The 26,623-nt window shown below is 40.9% G+C and overlaps 2 protein-coding genes across 2 annotated transcripts in view; one reads left to right on the forward strand and one right to left on the reverse strand.

The window, feature by feature from the left end:
* The window catches only part of tg (thyroglobulin), a 68,122-nt gene that overhangs the window by 33,341 nt on the left and 8,158 nt on the right, over positions 1-26,623 (forward strand). Inside the window, exons 32-41 of the mRNA XM_062991561.1 lie at positions 8,491-8,602; positions 11,225-11,304; positions 11,399-11,536; positions 13,334-13,399; positions 14,735-14,869; positions 15,769-15,933; positions 16,020-16,224; positions 16,519-16,606; positions 16,707-16,851; positions 18,337-18,533. Of these exons, the coding sequence (XP_062847631.1) occupies positions 8,491-8,602; positions 11,225-11,304; positions 11,399-11,536; positions 13,334-13,399; positions 14,735-14,869; positions 15,769-15,933; positions 16,020-16,224; positions 16,519-16,606; positions 16,707-16,851; positions 18,337-18,533 (1,331 nt within the window). The remainder of the gene's footprint in view (positions 1-8,490; positions 8,603-11,224; positions 11,305-11,398; positions 11,537-13,333; positions 13,400-14,734; positions 14,870-15,768; positions 15,934-16,019; positions 16,225-16,518; positions 16,607-16,706; positions 16,852-18,336; positions 18,534-26,623) is intronic.
* LOC134310029 (src-like-adapter) lies at positions 18,773-25,658 on the reverse strand. Its single transcript, XM_062991546.1, has 7 exons — positions 25,580-25,658; positions 24,412-24,511; positions 24,073-24,159; positions 22,806-22,903; positions 20,923-21,054; positions 20,711-20,831; positions 18,773-18,998 (listed from the first exon to the last, which is right to left on the reverse strand). The coding sequence occupies exons 1-7, from the start codon at positions 25,656-25,658 to the stop codon at positions 18,773-18,775; spliced, it is 843 nt and encodes a 280-aa protein (XP_062847616.1).

The following is a 26,623-nucleotide window of genomic DNA, read 5'->3' on the forward strand; positions in this document are numbered from 1 at the left end:
GATGTGACTAAACCAGTGTGAGTGGATGAGATGATGTAGTTCTAGTCCTAATGAATGAATAATCTGTACCAGTCAGTCCTGGTGAATGTGACGAGCTCTTTACCCGTCACACCCCTCTTTATCTCTAGTAAAAGTGACCTACTGTGCTATTCTGTATTATCAGGAAATTACTGCTAATAAACCAGCTCAGGACTTTGTCACAATGTTAAGCATTGTAAAATAGGAACATCTGATCTTAACACTTAAAAAATAGACCAAAATGCCATTCTGTTATCTGTATATACACCGATCAGCCATAACATTAAAACCACCTTCTTGTTTCTACACTCACTGTCCATTTTATCAGCTCCACTTACCATATAGAAGCACTTTGTAGTTCTACAATTACTGACTGTAGTCCATCTGTTTCTCTGCATACTTTCAGGACCCCCACAGGACCACCACAGAGCAGGTATTATTTAGGTGGTGGATGATTCTCAGCACTGCAGTGACACTGACATGGTGGTGGTGTGTTAGTGTGTGTTGTGCTGGTATGAGTGGATCAGTGGATCGTGTCCACTCACTGTCCACTCTATTAGACACTCCTACCTAGTCGGTCCACCTTGTAGATGTAAAGTCAGAGACGATCGCTCATCTATTGCTGCTGTTTGAGTCGGTCATCTTCTAGACCTTCATCAGTGGTCACAGGACGCTGCCCACGGGGCGCTGTTGGCTGGATATATTTTTGGTTGGTGGACTATTCTCAGTCCAGCAGGGACAGTGAGGTGTTTAAAACTCCAGCAGCACTGCTGTGTCTGATCCACTCATACCAGCACAACACACACTAACACACCACCACCATGTCAGTGTCACTGCAGTGCTGAGAATCATCCACCACCTAAATAATACCTGCTCTGTGGGGGTCCTGTGGGGGTCCTGACCATTGAAGAACAGCATGAAAGGGGGGTAACAAAGCATGTAGAGAAACAGATGGACTACAGTCAGTAATTGTAGAACAACAAAGTGCTTCTATATGGTAAGTGGAGCTGATAAAATGGACAGTGAGTGTAGAAACAAGGAGGTGGTTTTAATGTTATGGCCATTTAATCTAATATTTTTTGACGAGGAACCCGAGACCAAGGGTAAGCGCATGATGCTATAACTTGTGAATTTAGTTTTTAGGAACTTCAGTCGAAACAGCTTCATCACGGCATTGTGCAGCTTTTGCTTCAGAGCTAAACTGACTTCATTTCCATGTCTGCTTTTGTACTCGACGTGTCTTTTCTACGCCGTCTAACACAAACAACGTCTGAAAAAAACTCCAACAAAAACATCGACTGAAGTGTTTTCCAGTAACGTTTCCAAAAAGCCACGATCCTTAAACGCCCGAGTTATAAACGCGCTTTTAAAACGGCAGGTTAAGAGGCTGATGAAAAGTCACTCGGGGACCTTTCACAGGTTTATTTATAGCACCATAAACGATACTGCTCTGTAACCAGTGGGAACATACTGGTTTTAGGCATGTCGCATCTAAATTCTGACAGTTTTCAGTTACTGTTGGTTAAAATATAAAATCATATTTAATTACAGATACAATAATCACTAATCCAGAAACACTGGAAAAACATAAGATACCCAGTGTTAATTTATAGGGTTAATTATATTAATTATAAACTTTACGTCTCACTTTTACAATGTGTTGGTTGGTGTTCATTCCTGGGATCTTCTGTCCTGCCAAAAATTTTCTAAATTGAAAACATTTATATTAAATCATACTTAATTACAGATACTCTAATTACTAATCCAGAACCACTGGAAAAATGTAAGATACCCAGTGTTAAGTAATTAAGATAGGATAATAGATAAGATACAAGTTAAGAAGATAAGATAAAATAATAAGATAAGATTAAACTGTATTGATCCCCTTTGGAAAATTAACTTGTTACAGCAGTACAAGAGAAGCGTGGGAATGAACAGAAAGGAACAACCCTTTTAAAATGAGTAATGTACTTTATTATGCATTAAAGATGTTGAGTTTCAAGGTATTTTTTCCCATAAGGATGTTTGGGAAACCTGTTAATGTGTTCATGGACCTGTGAAACTGCAGATATTTTAGGCTCATGTAAAATAATGAGGTTGTTTTTGACACTTATACACTGAAAATAACACAAATATAATATATAAACACTGAAATACAATTAAAAACAGTTAAAAATCACCTTTAACCTTTACTTTTTTATTGTTTCCTTGCACTTCTTAATAGATAGATAGATAGATAGATAGATAGATAGATAGATAGATAGATAGATAGATAGATAGATAGATAGATAGATAGATAGATAGATAGATAACTTTATTGATCCCATAGGGAAAGTCAGTTATTACAGCAGCTCCAGGTACATTAAAGCAAAGAGTATTAAAGTACAAAGAATTAAAGTCACAAGTAATGTTTGTACACGCTATGTAATTGAATAAATAGAATAAAATAAAAATTTAAAAAACGCAGTGTCATATAAAAAACTTAACAGATATGTAGTACAGTCTTTATAAACAGAGTGCTAGAACATGCTCCATTAGTCTGTCCATATAATCGTATATAATATAATAATAATATAATATATTAATATAATAATATATAATAATATAATAATAATATAATAGTATAATATAATAATATACAGTGTATCACAAAAGTGAGTACACCCCTCACATTTCTGCAGATATTTAAGTATATCTTTTCATGGGACAACACTGACAAAATGACACTTTGACACAATGAAAAGTAGTCTGTGTGCAGCTTATATAACAGTGTAAATTTATTCTTCCCTCAAAATAACTCAATATACAGCCATTAATGTCTAAACCACCGGCAACAAAAGTGAGTACACCCCTAAGAGACTACACCCCTAAATGTCCAAATTGAGCACTGCTTGTCATTTTCCCTCCAAAATGTCATGTGACTCGATAGTGTTACTAGGTCTCAGGTGTGCATAGGGAGCAGGTGTGTTCAATTTAGTAGTACAGCTCTCACACTCTCTCATACTGGTCACTGAAAGTTCCAACATGGCACCTCATGGCAAAGAACTCTCTGAGGATCTTAAAAGACGAATTGTTGCGCTACATGAAGATGGCCAAGGCTACAAGAAGATTGCCAACACCCTGAAACTGAGCTGCAGCACAGTGGCCAAGATCATCCAGCGTTTTAAAAGAGCAGGGTCCACTCAGAACAGACCTCGCGTTGGTCGTCCAAAGAAGCTGAGTGCACGTGCTCAGCGTCACATCCAACTGCTGTCTTTGAAAGATAGGCGCAGGAGTGCTGTCAGCATTGCTGCAGAGATTGAAAAGGTGGGGGGTCAGCCTGTCAGTGCTCAGACCATACGCCGCACACTACATCAAATTGGTCTGCATGGCTGTCACCCCAGAAGGAAGCCTCTTCTGAAGTCTCTACACAAGAAAGCCCGCAAACAGTTTGCTGAAGACATGTCAACAAAGGACATGGATTACTGGAACCATGTCCTATGGTCTGATGAGACCAAGATTAATTTGTTTGGTTCAGATGGTCTCAAGCATGTGTGGCGGCAATCAGGTGAGGAGTACAAAGATAAGTGTGTCATGCCTACAGTCAAGCATGGTGGTGCGAATGCCATGGTCTGGGGCTGCATGAGTGCAGCAGGTGTTGGGGAGTTACATTTCATTGAGGGACACATGAACTCCAATATGTACTGTGAAATACTGAAGCAGAGCATGATCCCCTCCCTCCGGAAACTGGGTCGCAGGGCAGTGTTCCAGCATGATAATGACCCCAAACACACCTCTAAGACGACCACTGCTTTATTGAAGAGGCTGAGGGTAAAGGTGATGGACTGGCCAAGCATGTCTCCAGACCTAAACCCAATAGAACATCTTTGGGGCATCCTCAAGCGAAAGGTGGAGGAGCGCAAAGTCTCGAATATCCGCCAGCTCCGTGATGTCGTCATGGAGGAGTGGAAAAGCATTCCAGTGGCAACCTGTGAAGCTCTGGTAAACTCCATGCCCAGGAGAGTTAAGGCAGTTCTGGGAAATAATGGTGGCCACACAAAATATTGACACTTCAGGAACTTTCACTAAGGGGTGTACTCACTTTTGTTGCCGGTGGTTTAGACATTAATGGCTGTATATTGAGTTATTTTGAGGGAAGAATAAATTTACACTGTTATATAAGCTGCACACAGACTACTTTTCATTGTGTCAAAGTGTCATTTTGTCAGTGTTGTCCCATGAAAAGATATACTTAAATATCTGCAGAAATGTGAGGGGTGTACTCACTTTTGTGATACACTGTAATAGTATAATCGTGGAGATGCTTGATCTTGGAAAACCGCATTCATTAGCGAGCTTTTGCGCTGCTGTGCCGTTATTAATGAAGAGAAGTTTAGTGCTCCTGTCTCCTTCTTTTACTACATTAAACCACATTAAGCTTTATTTTGAACCAGAAGCGTTTTAGACTCTGGGAGAAGCTGATTCTGATTCTCACCATTTCTCAGAACCTCGAGCTGTAACACAAGTTTAAAAGTGAAACGGTGTAACCCTGGATCTGACGCTTATTCCACACTAATGCAGATTCAGCTCATATTCACACCTTGATGACGTTTCACTGCACCGCCCAAGCCGAGTGCTGAACAAAGCGGCTGTTCATTGTTAATTCGAAATTAAATTAATTAATAAAAAAAAAAAAAGCTGAACACGTCGAGTTTAGGGGTACAAATTTCTCCACGAAGTTAGTCGAGTTTCAAAGATTTGGAGTTAAGGGGATGTCGAGTTACAAGGTACCGCTGTATAATATATACATGTATAATATGAGTAATATTTTACATATTGTTGTACAAATATGTTATTGCACCTATATAGGAGGAAGCTGATGGAATAGAAACTGTTTACTTTCAGGTTGTGAGTTTATACCAAACTACTTCTTTCCCCGACATTATCCTGGTCCGTTCAGCTATAAATACACTTTCTTTGCATTTCTGTGACGTTTCACGCCACTTCCATGTAAATACAGTCAGTATTACGTAACGCTCTAATACTAGCTGTACACTCGCAGAGTTTTCCGTGCAGTGCTTCAGAGCTCCGGGCGTACTGTGTCCATGTGGTGGGAGACACAATTTACAGCTTTTACACCAGACAGTTTGTACTGTTGTGTCTGGTTTGCTCTATAAGCTAAAAAATAAAAAATAAATGTGCACTCCTGGTTACTGGTAAAGTGCTAAGAGGTTTTATCAATCACAGACAGCAGTCAAGACAAAACACCTGTCTTAAACTGAAACTTTAAAGTTAATTTAAATAATAATATTTTTGTCAATTTTTCTCAGGAATTAACACCAACCAAAGACATTCTAAAAGTGAGATGTAGAGTTCAGAAAATAAATGTAATAATTAATAATAACAACAACAATAATACTTATAATAATAATAATTTAATAATTGTAATGTAATGATAATGTTCAAAATTGACAAAATTATATCAATACTTAACTTTATCATTTCTGCATTTAATAATTTTTTTATTCATTCATTTATTGTCTGTTTCACCAGCGCTTTATCCTGGTCAGGGTCTTGGTGGGTCTGATTCACTGGGCGAATGGCAGGAAACACCCTGGACAGGTTGCCAGTCCATCACAGGGCAAACACACACACACACACTTAGGGCAATTTTTAGTATCTCCAATTACCCTGACTGCATGTCTTTGGACTTGTGGGAGGAAACTGGAGCACCCGGAGGAAACCCACGTAGATATGGGGAGAACATGCAAACTCCTCACACTAGGGACCCTTGTCGCTCAGCCTGGGGAATCGAACCCAGGCCGTTGTAATGGCATGAGCTTAAAGGACCGGATTTATTAGTAATAGTGTAAGTGTTCCCCTGATATTACAATAAGTCACAAATAAACAAACCAGAAATGAATTTGAACCCAAATACAGAATAATTTATTCATTATTTCATCATTATTACATAACAGAACACTTTATTTACTTTATTTATTTATAAATCCTCAGATTCTTATCTATATTGTAATGCTTTTACTTTGTGATGTTAAAACATATACATTTATATAGTTAATCTGAGTGTAACAAACACCACACCTTTGTACCCAGGTAATCAGATAAGACCTTCTGTAGCTTTTTAAAACAAGCGTAGCATGTTTAAACGTTTATTAGCCTGTTAAATAATCAACATCAGAGCGACTTTAACGTGAGCTCCTTCCATGCGGTCCGTCTGCTGTCGGATTCCGTCGGTGGAAAATGATGCTTCCTGAGAGCGGGGGGTTTCCTCTGAAGTTTATAGGAGCTTTGGGGCTGAGTAACGTCTTTCTCTCGCTCCGAAAACCACAAATATTTCAGTATTGGAGCATTTTTTCCTTCAGCAGAAGGTTCCAGTAGCTCTAGGTTTAAAATATCCAGAGCTTAATGCTGGGAAGGTTAAAGTTAGAAACTGCAACAGCAGAGGAGAATGTTAATGACTTGCTTTAAAATACTTTAACATAATCTTTAGAGAAAAAACAACTATTTTAGGTGTTCAATATGACATATAGCAGGACTCATGGGCTACAGATAATAAAATAAAAGAAATAAAAATAAAACAGAGCTCCTGATTACTAACAATTCCACTTCCTTTTATTTGAGTGATTAATGATCTATCGTCCACAGTGTTGATTTCACGCACCGGTTTATAATCCTAACAGGAAGATTATTATACTTCTTTAAATTAAACATACCCACTTCCCTCTGAACTCAAAAATGAAAAAATATTTATTTTCCCAGCATGCCTGAAATCTTCTGCGTTCACTGTCTAGTTTTCATTCCTTCTGAGCCGCCGCGTTTATCCAAAAACTGGGGAACGTTAATGTAGGTGTGACGTTAATGTTTTGAGTCGGGGGAAAGAAGATGAGAGTTTTAGATTTGTTTTATGTGAGAGCGCCACCCATGCATTTTTCCCCTTTTCTCCCGACATTTAGCGCGCCCAACTGCCGATTGCGTCATACTTCCTCTCCACTAATGCCGATCCCCCCTCTAATTGAGGAGAACGAAGCTAACCCACGCCCCTCTGACACGTTGGTAGCAGCCGTATGCATTTTGTCACCCTCACTAGATGAGATCAGCTGCGGATCAGCTCTGTGTACGGAGAGACAAACCCTGAACCACGCACTCCTTCCCCGCCCCTGTGCAGGTGCCATCAACCAGCCAGCAGAGGTCGTAGTTGCATGCAGTTATGAGAGAGTTTCTGTCCGGCTTAATGCCCCACCCCTATATAAACCAAGGCCAATCATTGTTCACGTGGCTGCACAGCCCAGCCGGCAGGCAGAGCTAAGACTCGATACGATGTATTCAAGATCCCAGCTCTGGTGTTCCAGCGTGTGTTTTTACCGCTGCGCCACCTGAGCGGCTCAAGCAGTTTTTTTAAACCTGCTCAACAGAGGCACAGCTTTAATTTTTTTTTTCTAAAATATTTCACAAGCCATCTCAAAAATAGTAATGTGCCGCAGTTTGGACGTCTCTGACCTAGAGCCTTTAGTATTTTGACTGTTTATTAAAATAGTTTCCAGTCTACGACTGGCTGCTGCCCTGAGCGCTGTTCCATCTGCTCATAATGGTAGGTTTGCAAATAAGCGTATGACAAATTTTTGGATTTCTTACCCTTATAGTGTGTATGGTGTGGTTCTGTTCAGGGTCCCTGACACCCCAGAACCTTTTTCAATCAGCTTGATACTTGTTATCATGACTGTTCCTAATGTTTTTATATTATTATTATTATGTCCCCAACACCCCCAAATTTATACACTTCTGTTAGGGGTCTCGTTACCCCAGAGCCACTTTTACAGCTCACAAGATACCCCTAGCTTTCCGCTTAGTTCAGTTCATTCCCATAACCGCAGTGCGGTCGTAGGGAGGCATGAGAGATGCTGACATAGCCGTCTTTCTCCACTTTGGCCTGTCCAAGCTTTGACATGGTCTGTCCAGCGTTTCCTGAGGCCTGCCGTGGCTGACGTGGCGATTGCGATCCTGATTTTTATCTCCGCAGTGCATCTGCCATCTTTGGTTAGAGTGGAGCCCAAGTACTTGAATGCATCCACTTCTTCTAGCTGTTGGTCGTTCATTGTGATGCTGGCACTGCTGTTTCTAATGCTGTTCACCATTACTTTGCTCTTGTCTGTGCTTACAGCTACCCTTAGCTTTGACTGTTCCTAATTTTATGGAAACTGCAAACAACAATATTGTGGTATTTATATTGTGTACCAAACATCTTCTAATTTACACACGTCTTAGAGACCCCTGAGCTTAAATACAAGATTGAAGGGTAGGAAACACACACAGACACAGAGAGAACATGCAAACTCCACACAGAAAGGACCACTTTCACCCGGGAACCGAACCCAGGATCTTCTCACATGTGTTTATAAAGACTATAATATTAAGTGAACTGTTGAATGTCACATTATTAATGACGATGTTTATTCCATGTTCTTGTATTTCCAGTCAATCTAAGCGGCAGCGTGAAGATCTTCTACGATCGTGTGCCATTCAGGAAGATGGTTTCCTACTCTGTGAGAAGTCGCGTCAGCGTGCTCGGCAAGTCCATCACTGAAGGGTAAGCAGCCGTTACGGTGTCGTGGAAAAATAAGGTCAGACGATAAAAGAAAACAAAGATTACGGTCGACTGGATTAGAGAATTTATTGGCACCATCGTGTGTTCTTACAGCAGTGCATCTGAAGAAGAACAAGGAACAGAACTGTGGGCCTCCCTTTATACCGCTCTAGTCACATCACATTATGTGTTGGACTTTGGAACCTCCATTCTGTGTCAACTGTTGTTTCTGATCTGCTTACAACATTCTAATATTAAGGTTATATTAAGCATTAAAAAGGCCAGAGTTTTGCTTACACTATATGGCCAAAAGTATTTGGACACTCGATCATGAGCTTGTGGGACGTCCCATTTAAAAACCAAATGGTGTTAAAATAGACTGACTTCAATGTGATCCTTTTAGCCCTTCTTCTGAGGAAGGTTTCTCACAAGACTTTAAAGTATGTCTGTTAGAATTTTTGCCCGTTCAGTCAAAAGATGGCAGCGTTTCTGGGTTCTGATGTTTAACTGAGGTTCCAGTTCATTCCAAAACTGTTGGGGCTGAGGTCAGACACAGGGACACAGGCATGCTGGAACATGAAAGTTGGAAGTTCCAATATTTTTGTCCATATAGTGCATACACTGATCAGCCATAACATTAAAACCACCTCCTTGAGCCACTAAAATAGCAATAAACCCAGATTTTGTACCATCTACTATGGATGTGGCAAACAATGGGTTAATATACATTGCACAACTGTTCATTGGGCAAAACATGAAGTCATATGAACAACTTGGACAAGAATTTGAACTACCAACTCACAACTTTTATAAATACCTCCAAGTAAGACATTACCTCCAGAAACATAGGGAATGGGAGAATATTTGCAGAGAATCATCAAAAATAGAGGAATTATTAATGACATATGCAGAAGAAGAGACTAAAAAAGGAATAATATCTAAACTGTATAAAGCGTTACAGGCGGATTTTGAAGATAATAATAAGAGGTTAAAGAAAAATGGGAGTTAGAGGCAAATATTATAGTAACAGATGACGAATGGGAGGAAACATTCATAGCAGGCCATAAGCTAACTAATAGCCCAACATGGAGGGAATTTGACTGGAAAATAAAAATGAGATACTTCAATACCCCTTCTGTTACATCAAAATATAGTTATACATCTGAGCTATGTTGGAGGAACTGTGGACAAGTGGGGGACTTGACTCATACATTTTGGGACTGCCCTAAATTATCGGAATTTTGGAAAAGAGTTCAAAAAGAGATTACTCAAATTTTAGGAATCAGATTTGCATTAGACCCTGCACTATATATACTAGGTATACCACCTGACAATGTGACTGACGGGGACATGATATATTTATTAAGAATTTTGCTTCTGGTAGCAAAGAAAGCGATTACAGTGTGTTGGTTAAAACCTCAACCACCCAGCATTGTACAGTGGAGAGATATGGTTAAAAAGGTTTTTATTATGGAGAGAATTACAGCAAGATTACAGCTAAGATCAGATTCGTTTAACAAAAAATGGTTACCAATAATGCTTGAAATGCAAGAACTGTAACTACCTTCTCTTAATTATTATTATTAATTAATTTATTTATTTTATTTATGTTTTTACCACTTTTGTTTTTTCTTCTTTGTGATTATGAATGCATCTCATACATGTTGGAAATTTGTATGTATTGTTCTGTGTGATGAATAATAAAAAAATCAGTTCCAAAAAAAAAAAAAAACACCTCCTTGTTTCTACACTCACTGTCCATTTTATCAGCTCCACTTACCATATAAAAGCACTTTGTAGTTCTACAATTACTGACTGTAGTACATATGTTTCTCTGCATGCTTTGTTACCCCCTTTCATGCTGTTCTTTAATGGTCAGGACCCCCACAGGACCACCACAGAGCAGGTATTATTTAGGTGGTGGATCATTCTCAGCACTGCAGTGACACTGACATGGTGGTGGTGTGTTAGTGTGTGTTGTGCTGGTACGAGTGGATCAGACACAGCAGCGCTGCTGGAGTTTTTAAACACCTTGTCCACTCACTGTCCACTCTATTAGACACTCCTACCTAGTCGTTCCACCTTGTAGACGTAAAGTCAGAGACGATCGCTCATCTATTGCTGCTGTTTGAGTCGGTCATCTTCTAGACCTTCATCAGTGGTCACAGGACGCTGCCCACGGGGCGCTGTTGGCTGGATATTTTTGGTTGGTGGACTATTCTCAGTCCAGCAGTGACAGCGCTGCTGTGTCTGATCCACTCATACCAGCACAACACACACTAACACACCACCACCATGTGGTGTCACTGCAGTGCTGAGAATGACCCACCACCTAAATAATACCTGCTCTGTGGTGGTCCTGTGGTGGTCCTGACCATTGAAGAACAGCATGAAAGGGGGGCAACTAAGCATGCAGAGAAACAGATGGACTACAGTCAGTAATTGTAGTACTACAAAGTGCTTCTATATGGTAAGTGGAGCTGATAAAATGGACAGTGAGTGTAGAAACATGGAGGTGGTTTTAATGTTATGGCTGATCAGTGTATTAACCATGTTTAATCTGTAGGACAGTTGAGACATTGTGATTAATTGCTATCAGAAGCTAACGGTCACTGTTTCGACCAGGTTCTTTGAATGCGAGAGGCGCTGTGATGAGGATCCCTGCTGTAGAGGAATCGGCTACGTCCGAGACACCGGAGCGTCTGGTACGAACACGTTGTGGCTTTTCTAGAGCAGTTACATCAGAACTACGTTAACTGGGACTAGAACGACTGTACATCTTTCTTTATTTCTGCTCAGATGTGCTGTGTCTGACCCTGAACAGTCTGGGTATTCAGACCTGTGCGGAGGACGAGCGCACTACATGGAGGGTTCAGGACTGCTCTCCATCTAAAGTCCAGACCACCATCTACCCCTTCGGCTGGTATGAGAAGCCAGGTACGTTTACGTTCTGTACCCGTCCTATTAATGAAGGTTCGTTAAGAGTAGCGGAACAAAGCAACTTTACAGAATCCAGGACCGACAGACCAAAAACCCGATGAGCAAGCCGAGGGCGATGGTGGCAAGAAAAACTCTCTTAAAATTACAGAAAGGAACCTGGAGAGGAACCAGACTCAACAGGGACCCACATCCTCCTTGGGTGGCCTGGAGAATCATTTAAATGGTTTAGACTTACACAAATCATACAAACACAAAAAATAATTTAAACTTAAAGTAATAATTAGCAAGAATAATAAACAAGCAATTGGAGATTACTAATAATTTGGCTATGACGTGTTTAAATGCATTTAATTCTTAATACTTTGTAACACTGGGCTAGGACGAGACAGGAGGGGCGGACACACGCAGAGATGGTTCAAACAAAAGTTCTTAATAATAACAAAAAACAAGACAAGGTTGTAAACAAGACATACAAACACACAACCTATGCTAAAGCTAACTGCTAAGCTTAATGCTAAATCTAAAGGCACAAGAACAAAGTTCTAAATGCTAAACATGAAGGAGGAACCTAAACCCTAAGCTAAGCTAACAAAATGGTACAAGACAGAATCACTAAACAAACATGAACAAAGCTAAACAAGAACTAGACAAACAAGTCTTAAACAAAAAGCATGTACTACCAAGAAGCATGAAATTGCAAAGCAAACAAAATCAAACAAACCAAAAGCAAAAGCAAAAGCAAAAGCAAAGACAAAGACAAACTGGCAAGGGCAAACAGAGCAAACTCTAAATCAGAGCAAACTCTAAATCAGAGCAAACTCTAAATCAGCCCAAACAAAACTCAAACCAGAATAGTCCCCCCTGAGTCCTCCACAGCTGCCTCCTTAAATGTCTGTGGGTGATTAGCAGTGGACCAATTAAAAAAGGGGTGTTGGCTGAAGAATGAGAGTGCTCCTGGAGAGAGGGGCGTGGCATTTAGAATCTTTCCAGGAGCACATACAGGCTGGATATGTGACAATACTAGGTTAAAACCTGCTTACATACACACCCATCTGTGTGTATCTTCGCTATCACAGTGTAGAATAATGCAAGTAAGTATCCACTACTACTCGTATTCAAATAAAAACAACAAAGCCTTTCTGATAAATGCCTCTAGTGAAATTATTAATAAAGACATTTTATAAAGTGCATTAAAAACAAGAATCACACGAGTGCTGTGATCACGGGCTCATGAGTTCAAATCTCAGCTCTGCTATCGATTGACTGGGTGCCTACGCACAGACTGGGTTGGTTAACTGATTGGGTAACGTCTGCTGCAGTTACGACCTCTGCTGGTGGGTCATTGGCGCTGCACACAGACGGGGGATAACGGGATCAGTGCATGACTCTCAGTACTCGATACTGATGAACCCACTTTGTGCAGGTGAAAAGAAGCGGTTGGCAATCACACACCTCTCGGTGGGGGGCGTATGTTAGATATAGCCCTCCTCGGCCCGGGTCGGGGTCCGCAGTGGTGGATACGACTAGATTAGGATAAAAAAGGGAAAATAATGCATAACTATAGTAAGAAAAAGGATATGTGATTTATTAATTCTATTGTTTTTACTGACCAACTTTATTGTATTTAAGGTAGAATTTAATGTCTGAAACGCACACATTGAGACAGAGGCGTGATTACCAACGCGTTTCATCACCTTTTTTATTACATAAATAATTAAGTACAGTAGCAAAATATTTCTACTGAACTTGTGTACTTCTAGCTCGGTTACTCAGCTGGTGTTTATCTGTTTCTAGTGAATCACTGGACGACGAGTCCTGGTATCTGTCCACCTTTTAAACTTCGCTCCCCATCAAAAGCTGGTAAGAGCACGACACACATTAATGTTCTTTTTTAAGTGATTACATGATGAATAGTTATCCCCCATAATTCCTGCTTTACACTTTTACACTTTGCACTCTTGTTACTTCAAATCTCAATCATGAGTTTATTTATACTGTATTGGACAGTGGAAGGGGCGGCACGGTGGGTAGCACTGTCGCCTCAGAGAAAGTAGGTCCTGGGTTCGATCTCAAGGGGGGGCGGTCCGGGTCCTTTCTGTGTGGAGTTGCATGTTCTCCCCATGTCTGTGTGGGTTTCCTTCCACAGTCCAAAAATGTGCAGTCAGGTTAATTGGAGACACTGAATTGCCCTATAGGTGAATGGGTGTGTGTGTATGTGTGTCTGCTCTTCAATGGATTGGCGCCCCGTCCAGGGTGTTACTGTGTGCCTTGCACCCATTGAAAAGCTGGGATAGGCTCTAGCACCCCCCCACGACCCTGATCGAATAAGCGGTTAAGAAAGTGAGTGAGTGAGTGGGACAGTGAAAGCCTAGTGGGTTTAACTCCTAGCTCTGCCATGCAGCCACTGTTGGGCCCTTGAGCAAGGCCCTTAATCCAACGAGCTGGGATACACTGAAAAAGAATTTCATAGTAATGTACATGTGTATCTGTATATATGACAAATAAAGGCGTTCTGTTCTATTCTATTGGCGTATTTGTGTATTAGTATTTGCTGGAGACATTAAAAGGTTAAAAAACTAAAGCAAATGACTTGTATGTTTTTATATACAACTTATATTTACACATCACATCTTATAGAACACGCTGCTTAATGGGCGGCATGGTGGCTTGCAGCAAAAAGGTCCTGGGTTTGATTCCCATGTTTCCCTGTGTGGGTATCTCAATGAGATTGGGTAACGTCTGCAGGGTAGAAGGGCCGTAGGGATTCCTCATCACTGCTGCGGTTACGACCTCTGCTGGTGGGTCATTGGCACTGCACACAGACGGGGGATAATGGAGATCAGTGCGTGACTCTCAGTACTCGATACTGATACCTGTGTTAACCTGCCTCGTGCAGGAAGTGGAAGTGGTTGGCAACTAATTGGATACGACTAGATTGGGAGGAAAAGGGAAAAATGCATAAATATAGTGGAGCTCCGGTTTCCTCCCACAGTCCAAAGACGTGCAGTCGGGTTAATTGGAGTGGAGTTACTAGAAATTGCCCTGTGTGTGTGTGTGTGTGTGTGGGTTTGCTCCGTGATGAATTGGCAACCAGTCCAGGCTGTCCATAGGATAAAGCAGTAGTAAAACAGACATTAAAAACAGAATGAGCAAACTAAACAGATCAGACTAACTGGTGTTACTGGTTCTTCACAGTGGATCTAAATGACTGGAGGCTGTTGGATGCTTCGTCTGTTCTGGTGGACGCGTCCGTCTCCGCGTTTGATAAAGTTCATATCAGCAGAGACATCGCAGAAGACCCGGACAGAGTCCGAGACTGGTGCCTGGCCGGTAAGACTCCATCCTTCCACAAAAACACGGACAACACCGGATTACACTATATATATATTCTACACTTACTGTCCATGTTATCAGCTCCACTTACCATATAGAAGCACTTTGTAGTTCTACAATTACTGACTGTAGTTTCTCTATATACTTTGTTAGCCCCCTTTCACCCTGTTCTTCAATGGTCAGGACCCCCACAGGACCCCCACAGAGCAGGTATTATTTAGGTGGTGGATCATTCTCAGCACTGCAGTGACACTGACATGGTGGTGGTGTGTTAGTGTGTGTTGTGCTGGTATGAGTGGATCAGACACAGCAGCGCTGCTGGAGTTTTTAAACACCTTACTGTCACTGCTGGACTGAGAATAGTCCACCAACCAAAAATATATCCAGCCAACAGCGCCCCGTGGGCAGCGTCCTGTGACCACTGATGAAGGACTAGAAGATGACCGACTCAAACAGCAGCAATAGATGAGCGATCGTCTCTGACTTTACATCTACAAGGTGAACCAACTAGGTAGGAGTGTCTAATAGAGTGGACAGTGAGTGGACACAATATAAAAAATCTCCAGCAGCGCTGCTGTGTCTGATCCACTCATACCAGCACAACACACACTAACACACCACCACCACCAGTGTCACTGCAGTGCTGAGAATGATCCACCACCTAAATAATACCTGCTCTGTGGGAGTCCTGTGGGGGTCCTGACCATTGAAGAACAAGGTGAAAGCAGGTTAAAAAGTATGTAGAGAAACAGATGGACTACAGTCAGTAATTGTAGAACTACAAAGTGCTTCTATATGGTAAGTGGAGCTGATAAAATGGACAGTGAGTGTAGAAACAAGGAGGTGGTTTTAATGTTATGGCTGATCAGTGTGTGTGTGTGTATGTATGTGTGCAGCCTGTGAGGAGAACGATTCCTGTACAGCCGTATCAGTGTCCAGTAGAGAGTCGGCGCTGAGCTGTGTGATGTACCCTGATACTCACGTCTGCCTGCCAACCTCCAGGGGTCAGCACTGTGTGTTCCTCACCAAGGAACCGGCCCAAAAAGTGTACCTGAGAACAGGTAGGAAAGGTTCTGTCAGGACAAAATTTACTGATGTACCTCCAATGTACTGATGTAAAATTATATGATTGTGTGTGTGTTTTAAGTTTTAAAGCCTGATCTGAGCTCGTTGTCCCTCCCTGGCCACGGAACCCTTCTTGGTAAAACCGAGATGAAGCTGATCGGTGTGAGCAGCAGGAGTGTGACGTATTTCCTGGGTGTACCGTATGCTCGTCCACCAGTCGGTCAGCTCCGCTTCAGTGCCCCACAGGCACCTGACTGGACGGGAACCTGGAACGCCACATTTGCCCGGTATGTTGCCTCTTTAGAAATGTTGAAAGTATTAGGATGACTTAACTTCTTGATGAACTTCTTGATTTAGTTTAAATGGTTATAATTGTGATTTTTAGCCATCAGTCTTCACTTAATCACCCATAATGACTTTTTTAGATGCTTAATTCACGGCAAAGGGGCTGAATAAAAGCCCAAAACTTTGTCATTATGGGTGATGTAAGTGTAGATTGATGGGTACTTTCTGAATCTAGTGTATTTGCAAATGCTATTTGTGGATTATATAATTATTATGAATGATGTTGTTTGTTTTAGGCCCTCTTGCCTCCAGCCTGGTGATTTGGCTGAATCTGGTTCCAGTGAGGACTGTCTCTACCTGAATATATTTGTACCTGCTGGTTTGGTACGTCCTAAAAGTCCCACAAATATGAAACATTCCCAGTACCACGCAGTAGCTATGTTACATACTGTATTTCAGAACTGCTTTTTGTTTATGGTAACAGAAACTTCCAGCTTCGGTCCTGCTGTTCTTCCATAACTCTGGTTCTGGCTCCGGCTCGCTGGACGGCTCGTACTTGGCTGCTGCTGGAAACGTCATTGTGGTTACAGCAAATTTCCGAGTGGCTGCTTTTGGATTTCTGAGCACAGGTACTATATAATTATAATAATTTTAACCATAGTCTGGAGTAGACACCGATAACAAAGCATATAAACAAGGAACACGGCTTGTTTATTTCTAGTGGTACCATTCCAAAACCATAATTTCCTTGGTGAAGGTCCAAGTGCTGACGCTTCCACAGGTATAAGAGCCAAACCACTGCCTCAGTAAATATATGAGTTCTATAATAAGTTGTATTATATACATGGTTGCACAGTGGCTAAGTGTGTAGCCCTGTCACCTCGCAGCAAGAAGGTCCTGGGTTCGATCCCCAGGTGGGGCGGTTCAGGTCCTTTCTGTGTGGAGTTTCCTCCGGGAGCTCCGGTTTCCTCCCACAGTCCAAAGACATGCAAGTGAGGTGAACTGGAGATACTAAATTGTCCAAGACTGTGTTCGATATATCTTGTGAAGTGATTAATCTTGTGTAATGAGTAACTACCGTTCCTGTCATGACGGTAAAATCCTAATACTCAATCATACGTATTACATACATACCGACTTTTCAGATGTTTTATATATATCTATATCTATAAAAATATATACATTGGTTACACACAAGACAACAGATCCTTTACAAAGATTTGAACATCTCTGAACAGAGTCTATTTATTGTTATGTAAATTAACACATTTCCTTCAGGAAACTGAATTAAATAGAGCATTTATGGGTCAGAACGGCAGATCTGGATTTTTATCCAGGCTGAAAGCGCACTGCCAAGTACACCTTCCATTGACTGGACTGCAACCCCCAACCCAACCCGTATCATAAAAAGAACACATGAAACATTAGCTGTGTATGAGGTGCTCAGGTGGCACAGCGGTAAAACACGCAAGCACACCAGAGCTGACATTTCAAACTCACAGGTTCGGAAGCCAGATAAGGATCTCAGTGATGCAATTATGACCTCTGCTGGCTGATTGATGGCGCCTGCACAAGAGTCGAGGAATAATACGTTGTTCAGGGTGTGTCTCTCCGTACACAAAGCTGATCCGCATATGAACTCGCTTCGTGCAGGTGAAAAGACGCAGTCGGTACCATACATGTTTCGGAGGGGGCGTGTGCCAGTCTTGCTTTCCCCAATCGGCGCGGGGATCGGCATCAGTGGAAAAGAAGCATAATGCATTGGGGTAATCGGACGCGCTAAAAGTCAGGAGAAAAAGCATAAAATATATATATATAACATTAGCTGTGTATTTATTTCACATGGATGTTGAATCTGAGCTGTGCATCAGCCATGAAAGGAACCGGAGCGAGAAAATAAATGACTTCTCAAACCCTGGACGCGAACTTTTTAACCTTGTTAAGCTCACAGGATTATGGACAGCAGGAAAGTGACTCACGTTACTACCCTATAATACAATAATAATACAATAATAATAATAGATTATTATAAACGATATACAGGTTAATTTAATGCATAATTACATAGGCAGTTATCAGCGGTGTTAATGGTTCACATGGTCGTACGCTTCTAGGTTCCGGCGCTCTTCAAGAGAACTACGGCTTACAGGACCAGGCATCGGCGCTAACATGGTTACACTGGAACATCGCTCTTTTCGGGGGAGACCCCACCAGGGTGACGGTGGGGGCGGACAGAAACGGTGCCGACGTTGCCAGCCTTCATCTCCTCTCATCCTCGTCGTCATCTCTGTTCCACCAGGCTCTGCTAATGGTAAGAACCGAGCAGCGTGTGAATCGTGATTGTGAATGTGATGAATCGTGACGGTACGATCGGTGGGTAGCACTGTCGCGTCATAGCAAGAAGGTCCTGGGTTCGATTCCCAGGTGGAGCGGCCCTGGTCCTTGTGTCTGTGTGGAGTTTGCGTGGTACTTAAGTGCTGTTCTTTAGCATTAACGTATCTGCCTTATATACAGTATGGCTGCTTTTAGAATATGGTTAGTCGTTTCTGATTATGCGACCCCCGCGTGTCCATCCTCATCCTCACTCCCTGTACTGTGGATCTGTTGACTGGGGAGTGTGTAGAAAGATCTCCACTTCCTCTTCCAGCTGGGTTTCTTTGTCTCCTCTGCTCCGGTCAGGGAGAGATATGAGGACACGCTGTTCAACACCCCGACACTGAGGCACAAGTTTCTGTTTGTAGAGAAGCCTGTAGCGTTCGGATGGACCGACTCTGAACTGCAAAGGGAAGAGAAAATGAGCACAATTTAAATAGTCATTTAAAAGTGTGGGTTATGGTGGGTTGTGCCCGAGCAGTTAAGGTGCTGGATTAGTAATCAAAAGGTTAGTGGTTCAAGCCCCATCAGTGCCAGGTTGCTGCTGTTGGGCCCCTGAGCAAGGCCTTTAACCCTCAATTGTCATGGTGGATATAGGCATCTGCTAAATGCTGAAAATGTAAATCTACAGGTTTATATATTTACCTGAATACAGGACAAGACAGTGAGGTATATTAAAAAGCAATAGGTAAATAAGCCAAAAAAATACCCAACTGAAGGTCTTTATTTTCCCAAAGATAATATTTTCATGCATTTTCCTATTTTATTGATGCATTTTCTCCCAATTTATCGTAGTCAATTTGTCTTCCGCTGCTGGTGGATCCCTGATTGCAGTTGAGGAGTATATTACTGCTCACGCCCCCTCCGACCTGCGTGCAGTCCTTAGCGGAACCCTTTTTCACCCATGCACTCTGCACAGGCGCCTCTATATCTGCTAATCAGGGTCTTTACACAGCGTTTGAAGACCTCACCCATATAGTCGGTCATCCTGCCCTAGCAGAAACGTGTCTGCAAACACGTGTCTGCTTCAGGCACTGCCAATTATGCCTGCTAGATGGCACCCAGCCAACCGCTGGCAACATTTCGAACCAAGGAGTTCAGAATCTCGACGCTGGTGTGCTAGCGGAATATAAAACTACTGTGACCTCAAAATATTTGGTGATGTAAAAAAATTAAACTACTTTTAAAAATAGGTTTTTAATTAATGTTTTGTTATCCTTAAAATAATTATTCATAATAATTAAAATATGTTGTAACCTTTCATCTAAATACCTAAATTAACTTGCTGTTATTACTGCTGAAATGAATCACTGATGTAAAAATAATTACTCAAGTAAAAGTACTAAGAGAGCAAAACAATTTCTTTATAGTATTTTGCCCAGTAAAAGTCCTGTCACCTTTAAAAAGTACTTTTCCTTTTTTTTCTCCCCTTTTATCTCCCAATCTAGTAATTCCTAATTTCCTAATTGTAAAACTGCCGCCTCTCTCAGATCAAGAAGAGAGTAATCCCCACATGCCCTTTCTGACACGTGTGTCCTATCTGCTGCCGCTTCTTATCACTTGCCAGTGTTGGGTTCCCACACAGAGCCGTATCGCATATAGAGAGTTACGCTAAGCTTCATGTGACCCCCCTCCCACACACCATTCTCAGAGATCACATATCACAGCGAGAAGAGACCCAATCCGAACGTCCCTTCCTCAGATACGGCCCGGCCAGGTCGGCAGCTGTGCTGAGATAGGAACTCACAGTGCTGTGCAATCACGTTAGAACGCTGTGTCTTCCGAGAAGGAAGGAAACATTTCTGCTCTTTAAACTGTAGGAGGCAGCACTTTTTATTCAATCGTTTCTGAGCAAGTACAAAAGCATGTGCGATACGCCTAAGCATTTGAAATATAACTATTTACATGTAAGCAAACCACTTTTTTATCCCTTGAAAATGCTTCAGCCGTGTTACTACTACACTAATATTGTACTACACTAATACTACTTAAAAGTTAAAATATATTCTTATTTAAAACCTCTTCTTTTCGAATGAAATTCATTTAAAAAAACACTTATACCAGGCTATTGTTTATTAAATGCACAATAAATCCTATAAACGGTGAGTTCTGTACCTGTCCACTGTTGTCCTGTTGAAGCCGTGCATCACTACAGGATCAGGCTGAGCGATACGTACAGGGTCAGAAGCTCGGAGACAGGGGGAGATCAGAACACAACACAGTCCGTCTGCTACGTCTGCCAGAAACAACATTCAGGCGGTTTAAATAGGAATTTGTACCAAAGTACCAGAATTTGAGTGAAAACGTAAGAACGGGACCTGTGTTACCTGAATAGTGGTTTACCAGGTCCTCTAAGCACTGGAACGTCAGGCGCGGTGAGATGAAGTACCAGTTGTTTGGCATACGGACTATCCGGTAGTGCATTATAGATCTATAGCGCACAGACAGTGTATACCGACCTGTAGGACCAAACCAAACCACAAATCTTTCAATAGCATTAGGATATTTTATAAAAAGCCATAAAAAGAATCAGTGGTTTGTGCTAATGCACTTCCAGGTGGATGAAGGATGACAGATTTTTGCTTTTACACCTTTTTTATTTCCTATTTGCCTTTGATATGAAGAACCCAGGGATCATTCTTCCCCAAAAACAAGCTGGGAACTCGTTTGACCACAATATCTTTCCACTGTGTTTCGATCTATCTGGAATGAGTTCGGCCCAGAGAACTCAGCAGCGCTTCTGTATACAATTGTTCTCTCTGCGTAACAGAGTTTTAAGTTGTGTTTCTTGATGCAGTGGTGGACTGTGTTACGTGACAAAGGTTTTCTGAAGTACTCCCAAGCCTATGTGGATGTCTTTATCTGAGCAGCATGACCATTTCCCATGCAGTGCTGTCTGAGGGCTCGAAGGTCACACAGAGCGCTTTTCCACCAGAAGAGGTCTGGTTCTGAACCGCTTCTGTTCGGGCTTCTTCTCATCTTGGTGTTTTTAGAGAACCGACCTGCGTTTCCACCAGTTTTTGGGAACCAAGCCTGCGTCATCAACGGAGGGCGTTACACAATGAAAGTAAAGAGCAGTAACATGATGGTAGAGCATGTAGTTTACCTGTGGGGATTTGTGCTGTTGTTACAGATGTTCGTTTTTATGCAAAAAGCTTCGATCAGCTATCGGTGATAAAAAGACGTAGTCGGCGACTCTGTTCCTCGTGTTTGTTGCCATTGTTGCTTTCTTTAGTGCATTCACGTGAGAAGCGTTTTGTGCTTCACTCTCACCGCGACCCTCGACACAAATAGCTGGTTTGCTCAGCGCTCGACTTGAGTGATAAAACATCATTAAAGTTCCTCGACACGAACAAACATCTGTGTGGAATAACCATCAAACCCAGTCTAAAATACAACACATACTGTATATCTGTGTTTGGGGGTTCTGAGAATCTGCTTCTCAGGAGAGTCGAAAAAGCTTCATGTAAATAAAACGTAACTGTGGCTGAATGTATTAAAAGTTAGACACAGAAACACTAAACTTCCCTCCATTATTACTGGTTATAAGTGCTCTGTACTGGTTATAAGTGCTCTGTACTGGTTATAATCGTACTGGTTATAAGTGCTCTGTACTGGTTATAAGTGCTCTGTACTTGTTATAAGCGTACTGGTTATAAGTGCTCTGTACTGGTTATAAGTGCTCTGTACTGGTTATAAGCGTACTGGTTATAAGTGCTCTGTACTGGTTATAAGTGCTCTGTACTGGTTATAAGCGTACTGGTTATAAGTGCTCTGTACTGGTTATAAGTGCTCTGTACTGGTTATAAGCGTACTGGTTATAAGTGCTCTGTACTGGTTATAAGCGTACTGGTTATAAGTGCTCTGTACTGGTTATAAGCGCTCTGTACTGGTTGTAAATGCTCTGTACAGGTTATAGTAGAGCTGTCACGCCATTAAATTGTTTAATCGAGATTAATCACGATTAAAGAACCAAATTAATCGTGATTAATCGCATTTAATCGCAAACTAATAACTAAGCATAATTTGAACAGTTATGCACATATTTTATAGCAAGAACATGTTTACCAATAAAAACATTCATAAAATTATGATAAAATTATTAATTCTAAATTATTTTTAGAAAGTAGATGATTATTACATTTTTCCCAATTCCTGGAAAAATAGGATGCATTTAAAAATAATAAAACATGAGAGTTTGTATTTTCACCTCTCCTGCTCTCTCTGATCATAAACGATCCGACTCGATTCTCCGGCAGCTGAAGAAGCTCCTCGGCTTTGTGTCTCATGATCCCCTCAAACAGCCACCTGAAAACCACAGGACAGTAAACATGAATTATTTTACATGTACTGCATGTTACCCTGGAATTAAGACTGTTAGCGCTGTGTTTACGTATGTAAACATTCAGAAACGCTCATCACCAGCATCTCACACCCTGCTAAATAATTAGTTTCTCAAAATCTAATTCCAGCTATTTATGACTCGCACACGTGTCCATTATGTTAAAACATCCACGCAGAAGCAACAAGTCTTCAAGCTCACAGAAAGATTTAAATATTTTAAAGAAGGTAAAAATGAAAAGAATGAAAATCGGATAGGCAGATATTACAGATAAATAGATAGACAGACAGTTAGATAGATAGATAGATAGATAGATAGATAGATAGATAGATAGATAGATAGATAGATAGATAGATAGATAGATAGATAGACTATAAATAAATAGATATATAGCCAGACAGATAGATAAATACACAGACTGACAGACAGACAGATAGATAGACAGACAGACAGACAAACTATAGATAAATACATATAGACAGACAGATAAATAGACATAGATAGATAGATAGATAGATAGATAGACAGACAGACAGACAGACAGACAGACAGACAGACAGATGTTATAGATAGATAGATAGATAGATAGATAGATAGATAGATAGATAGATAGATAGATAGATAGATAGATAGATAGACAGACAAATGGACGGACGGACAGACAGATAGACAGATACTTTATTAATCATGAATAAAATTAAGGACTCAGTAGCTTGATACATAAACACACCAGTATCTTAAAACATTAAGATATTATAATATTTGTCATTATCACCCACCTCAACCTTAAAATACTTGATTTAAATGCATTTACACCTAAATTTAGTCGTATCCAATTACCCAATATGTATTCACCTCTACTGCTGCAGACCTCCACTGTGTGCAGTAGCCGACCACGCCCTTCCACCTGCACAGAGTGGGTGCATATGGAGATCCGTATCGCACACAGAGAGTCACACACCCATCTCCATCTATCAGCTATTAGAGGTCATTATTGCAGCGGTTATGAGGAATCCCTACAGCAATCCAAGCCCAACGTACTAAACAATCCCTGCACCGTTGGCAGAAAGCTTGAATTATTTCTGCCCTGTGCCTCATGTATTATTATATTTTATTAGAACATTAACACACTCACCCGTGGTAAACCACAGCAGCATGACAGCGTGGGATGTAGCTTTCCTTTCTGCTCTCGACAGAATAAACTTTCAGCCAGTAGCCGTCTCTGAGAGAGAGTTTAACAACGTTTATTCAGTTTCCTGTCTCCTCATTATACCACAGTGCCACCGCACCCATGCTTTAATTAATCAACAAACCTAGACAAGTGCAACAAGAGCTAAAACAAGTGCTATACAATACAGTAAGTACTAAATAGTTTTAATAATAATAAAAGTGTAGCTGTACTTATTGGCTGCCTCAGAGGAGAAACATCAGATTAGAAATGAATGTAAAAAAACACAGACGTATCAATGCTTACTCTGTAATAAGTCTCAGCCACTCCCCGGTCCTGAACAGGGGCTCACAGACCTCAGGAGGAGGGTAGTCACTGACCACCACTACTGGAACCTTTTCACTCACTGTTAGAGGATTAGAATAAGGACAGTTAGACAATTTACTGCATACATTTTTCTTTGTAGTGTTTTGTTTTCTGAATCTCTTTATAATATTATGTACGGTAGAACGAAAGATCTAAATTATGTGAGATCTTAGTTAAATGTTCTTTTTACAGACAGACAGAGACAGACAGACAGACATACAGACAGGCATATATTACAGATAGATAGATAGATAGATAGATAGATAGATAGATAGATAGATAGATAGATAGATAGATAGATAGATAGATATTACAGATAGATAGATAGATAGATAGATAGATAGACAGACAGACAGACAGACAGACAGACAGACAAACAGACAAACAGGCATATATTACAGATAGATAGATAGACAGACAGACAGACAGACAGACAGACAGACAGACAGGCATATATTACAGATAGATAGATAGATAGATAGATAGATAGATAGATAGATAGATAGATAGATAGATAGATAGATAGATAGATAGATAGATAGATAGATATTACAGTTAGACAGACAGACAGACAGACAGACAGGCAGGCAGGCATATATTACAGATAGATAGATAGATAGATAGATAGATAGATAGATAGATAGATAGATAGATAGATAGATAGATAGATAGATAGATAGATAGATAGACAGACAGACAGACAGACAGGCATATATTGGTTTGGGTTTTGCTCAGGGGCCCAACAGTGACAACCTGGCAGTGGTGGTGCTTGAACCAGCAACCCTCTGATTACTTCTGAGTAAAGTAGCTTAACTGCTAGGCTACAACTGGCCTCGATTATGATATTTATATATATTTGTATATATTTATATACAATTGAGTGTAAAGTGACCCAACAGTGACAACCTGTCAGTGGTGGGGCTTGAACCAGCAACCTTCTGATTACTAGCCCATCTGCTAAATGCCGAAAATGTAAAATCTAGAGGCATTTTGGCACCTACACTCCAAAATAATAAAAGCTATTTATTATTAGTTAATTAATAAATAATAAACAACCCGTCAGTGTGTGAAATCTAAACAGTAGTAGTTTGTTTTTATCAGGACTTACCTGTAGATGCGAGATCAGCGTTGATGCCAGTTTGTATGAAGTCTTCTCCAGACCTCAGGCTTGCCAGTGTGTTACCCATGATTAAAAACAACTCGAATTATAGCATTTTAAGATCAAAATCCGGTTCATATTTCAGCTAAGCTTGTCCAGTATGAAATAAAAGCCATTCCAGGCGTATTCGTTCTCTCCAGGCCTGCGGACTGATCGACTGATGGTTGTTTTTCTCGTAGATGAGTAAAGATTTGATGCTTGGCTGCTCAGCAGAACAGGGAAGCTGTTTCTCACCACATTTTCTACTTTGGTAATAAGCAAAATAGGAAGCGCTATAACGCTGAGTTGAGCATGCAAATCTATACAAGCACTGCTGGTAAAACATCTAAAAATAGGTGTTATTATTTTTTTAGTGATTTTTTATTCTCATACTCTGTAATACACTTATCACTGTATTATTTTATCATTTTACGTTTGTTCTGGTGAAGGTCCTGGGATTGATTTAACAAACAGCGTCTTCAAAAGTGTTCAGTCATGTTTTAAAAGAGTTTATTTAACGTGTGTCCGTAATGCCTTCGTATTTATACAGCATTTATACAGCGGACACTTTTATCCAAAGCGATTTATGTGGTGGGGCTTGAACCAGCAACCTTCTGATTACTTCTGATTAAAGTAGCTTAACCGCTAGGGTACAACTGCCCTCGATTATGATATCTTTACATACAGTCTGAGCAATTAAGGATTAAGGGCCTTGCTCAGGAGCCCAACCTGGCAGTGGTAGGGCTTGAACCAGCAACCTTCTGATTACTAGTCCAGAAGCTTAACCACTAAGCTATGACTGCCCTCGATTATGATACTTATGTATACAGTTTGAGCAATTAAGGGTTTGGGTTTTGCACAGGGGCCCAACCTGGCAACCTGGCAGTGGTGGGGCTTGAACCAGCAACCCTCTGATTACTAGCCCAGTATCCTTAACTGCTAGACTACAACTGCCCTCGATTATGATATTGATATATACTGTATAGTTTATACAGGGTTAAGGGCCTTGCTCAG

This window comes from Trichomycterus rosablanca, chromosome 3 (genome assembly GCF_030014385.1).
Source record: "Trichomycterus rosablanca isolate fTriRos1 chromosome 3, fTriRos1.hap1, whole genome shotgun sequence".
NCBI lineage: Eukaryota > Metazoa > Chordata > Actinopteri > Siluriformes > Trichomycteridae > Trichomycterus > Trichomycterus rosablanca.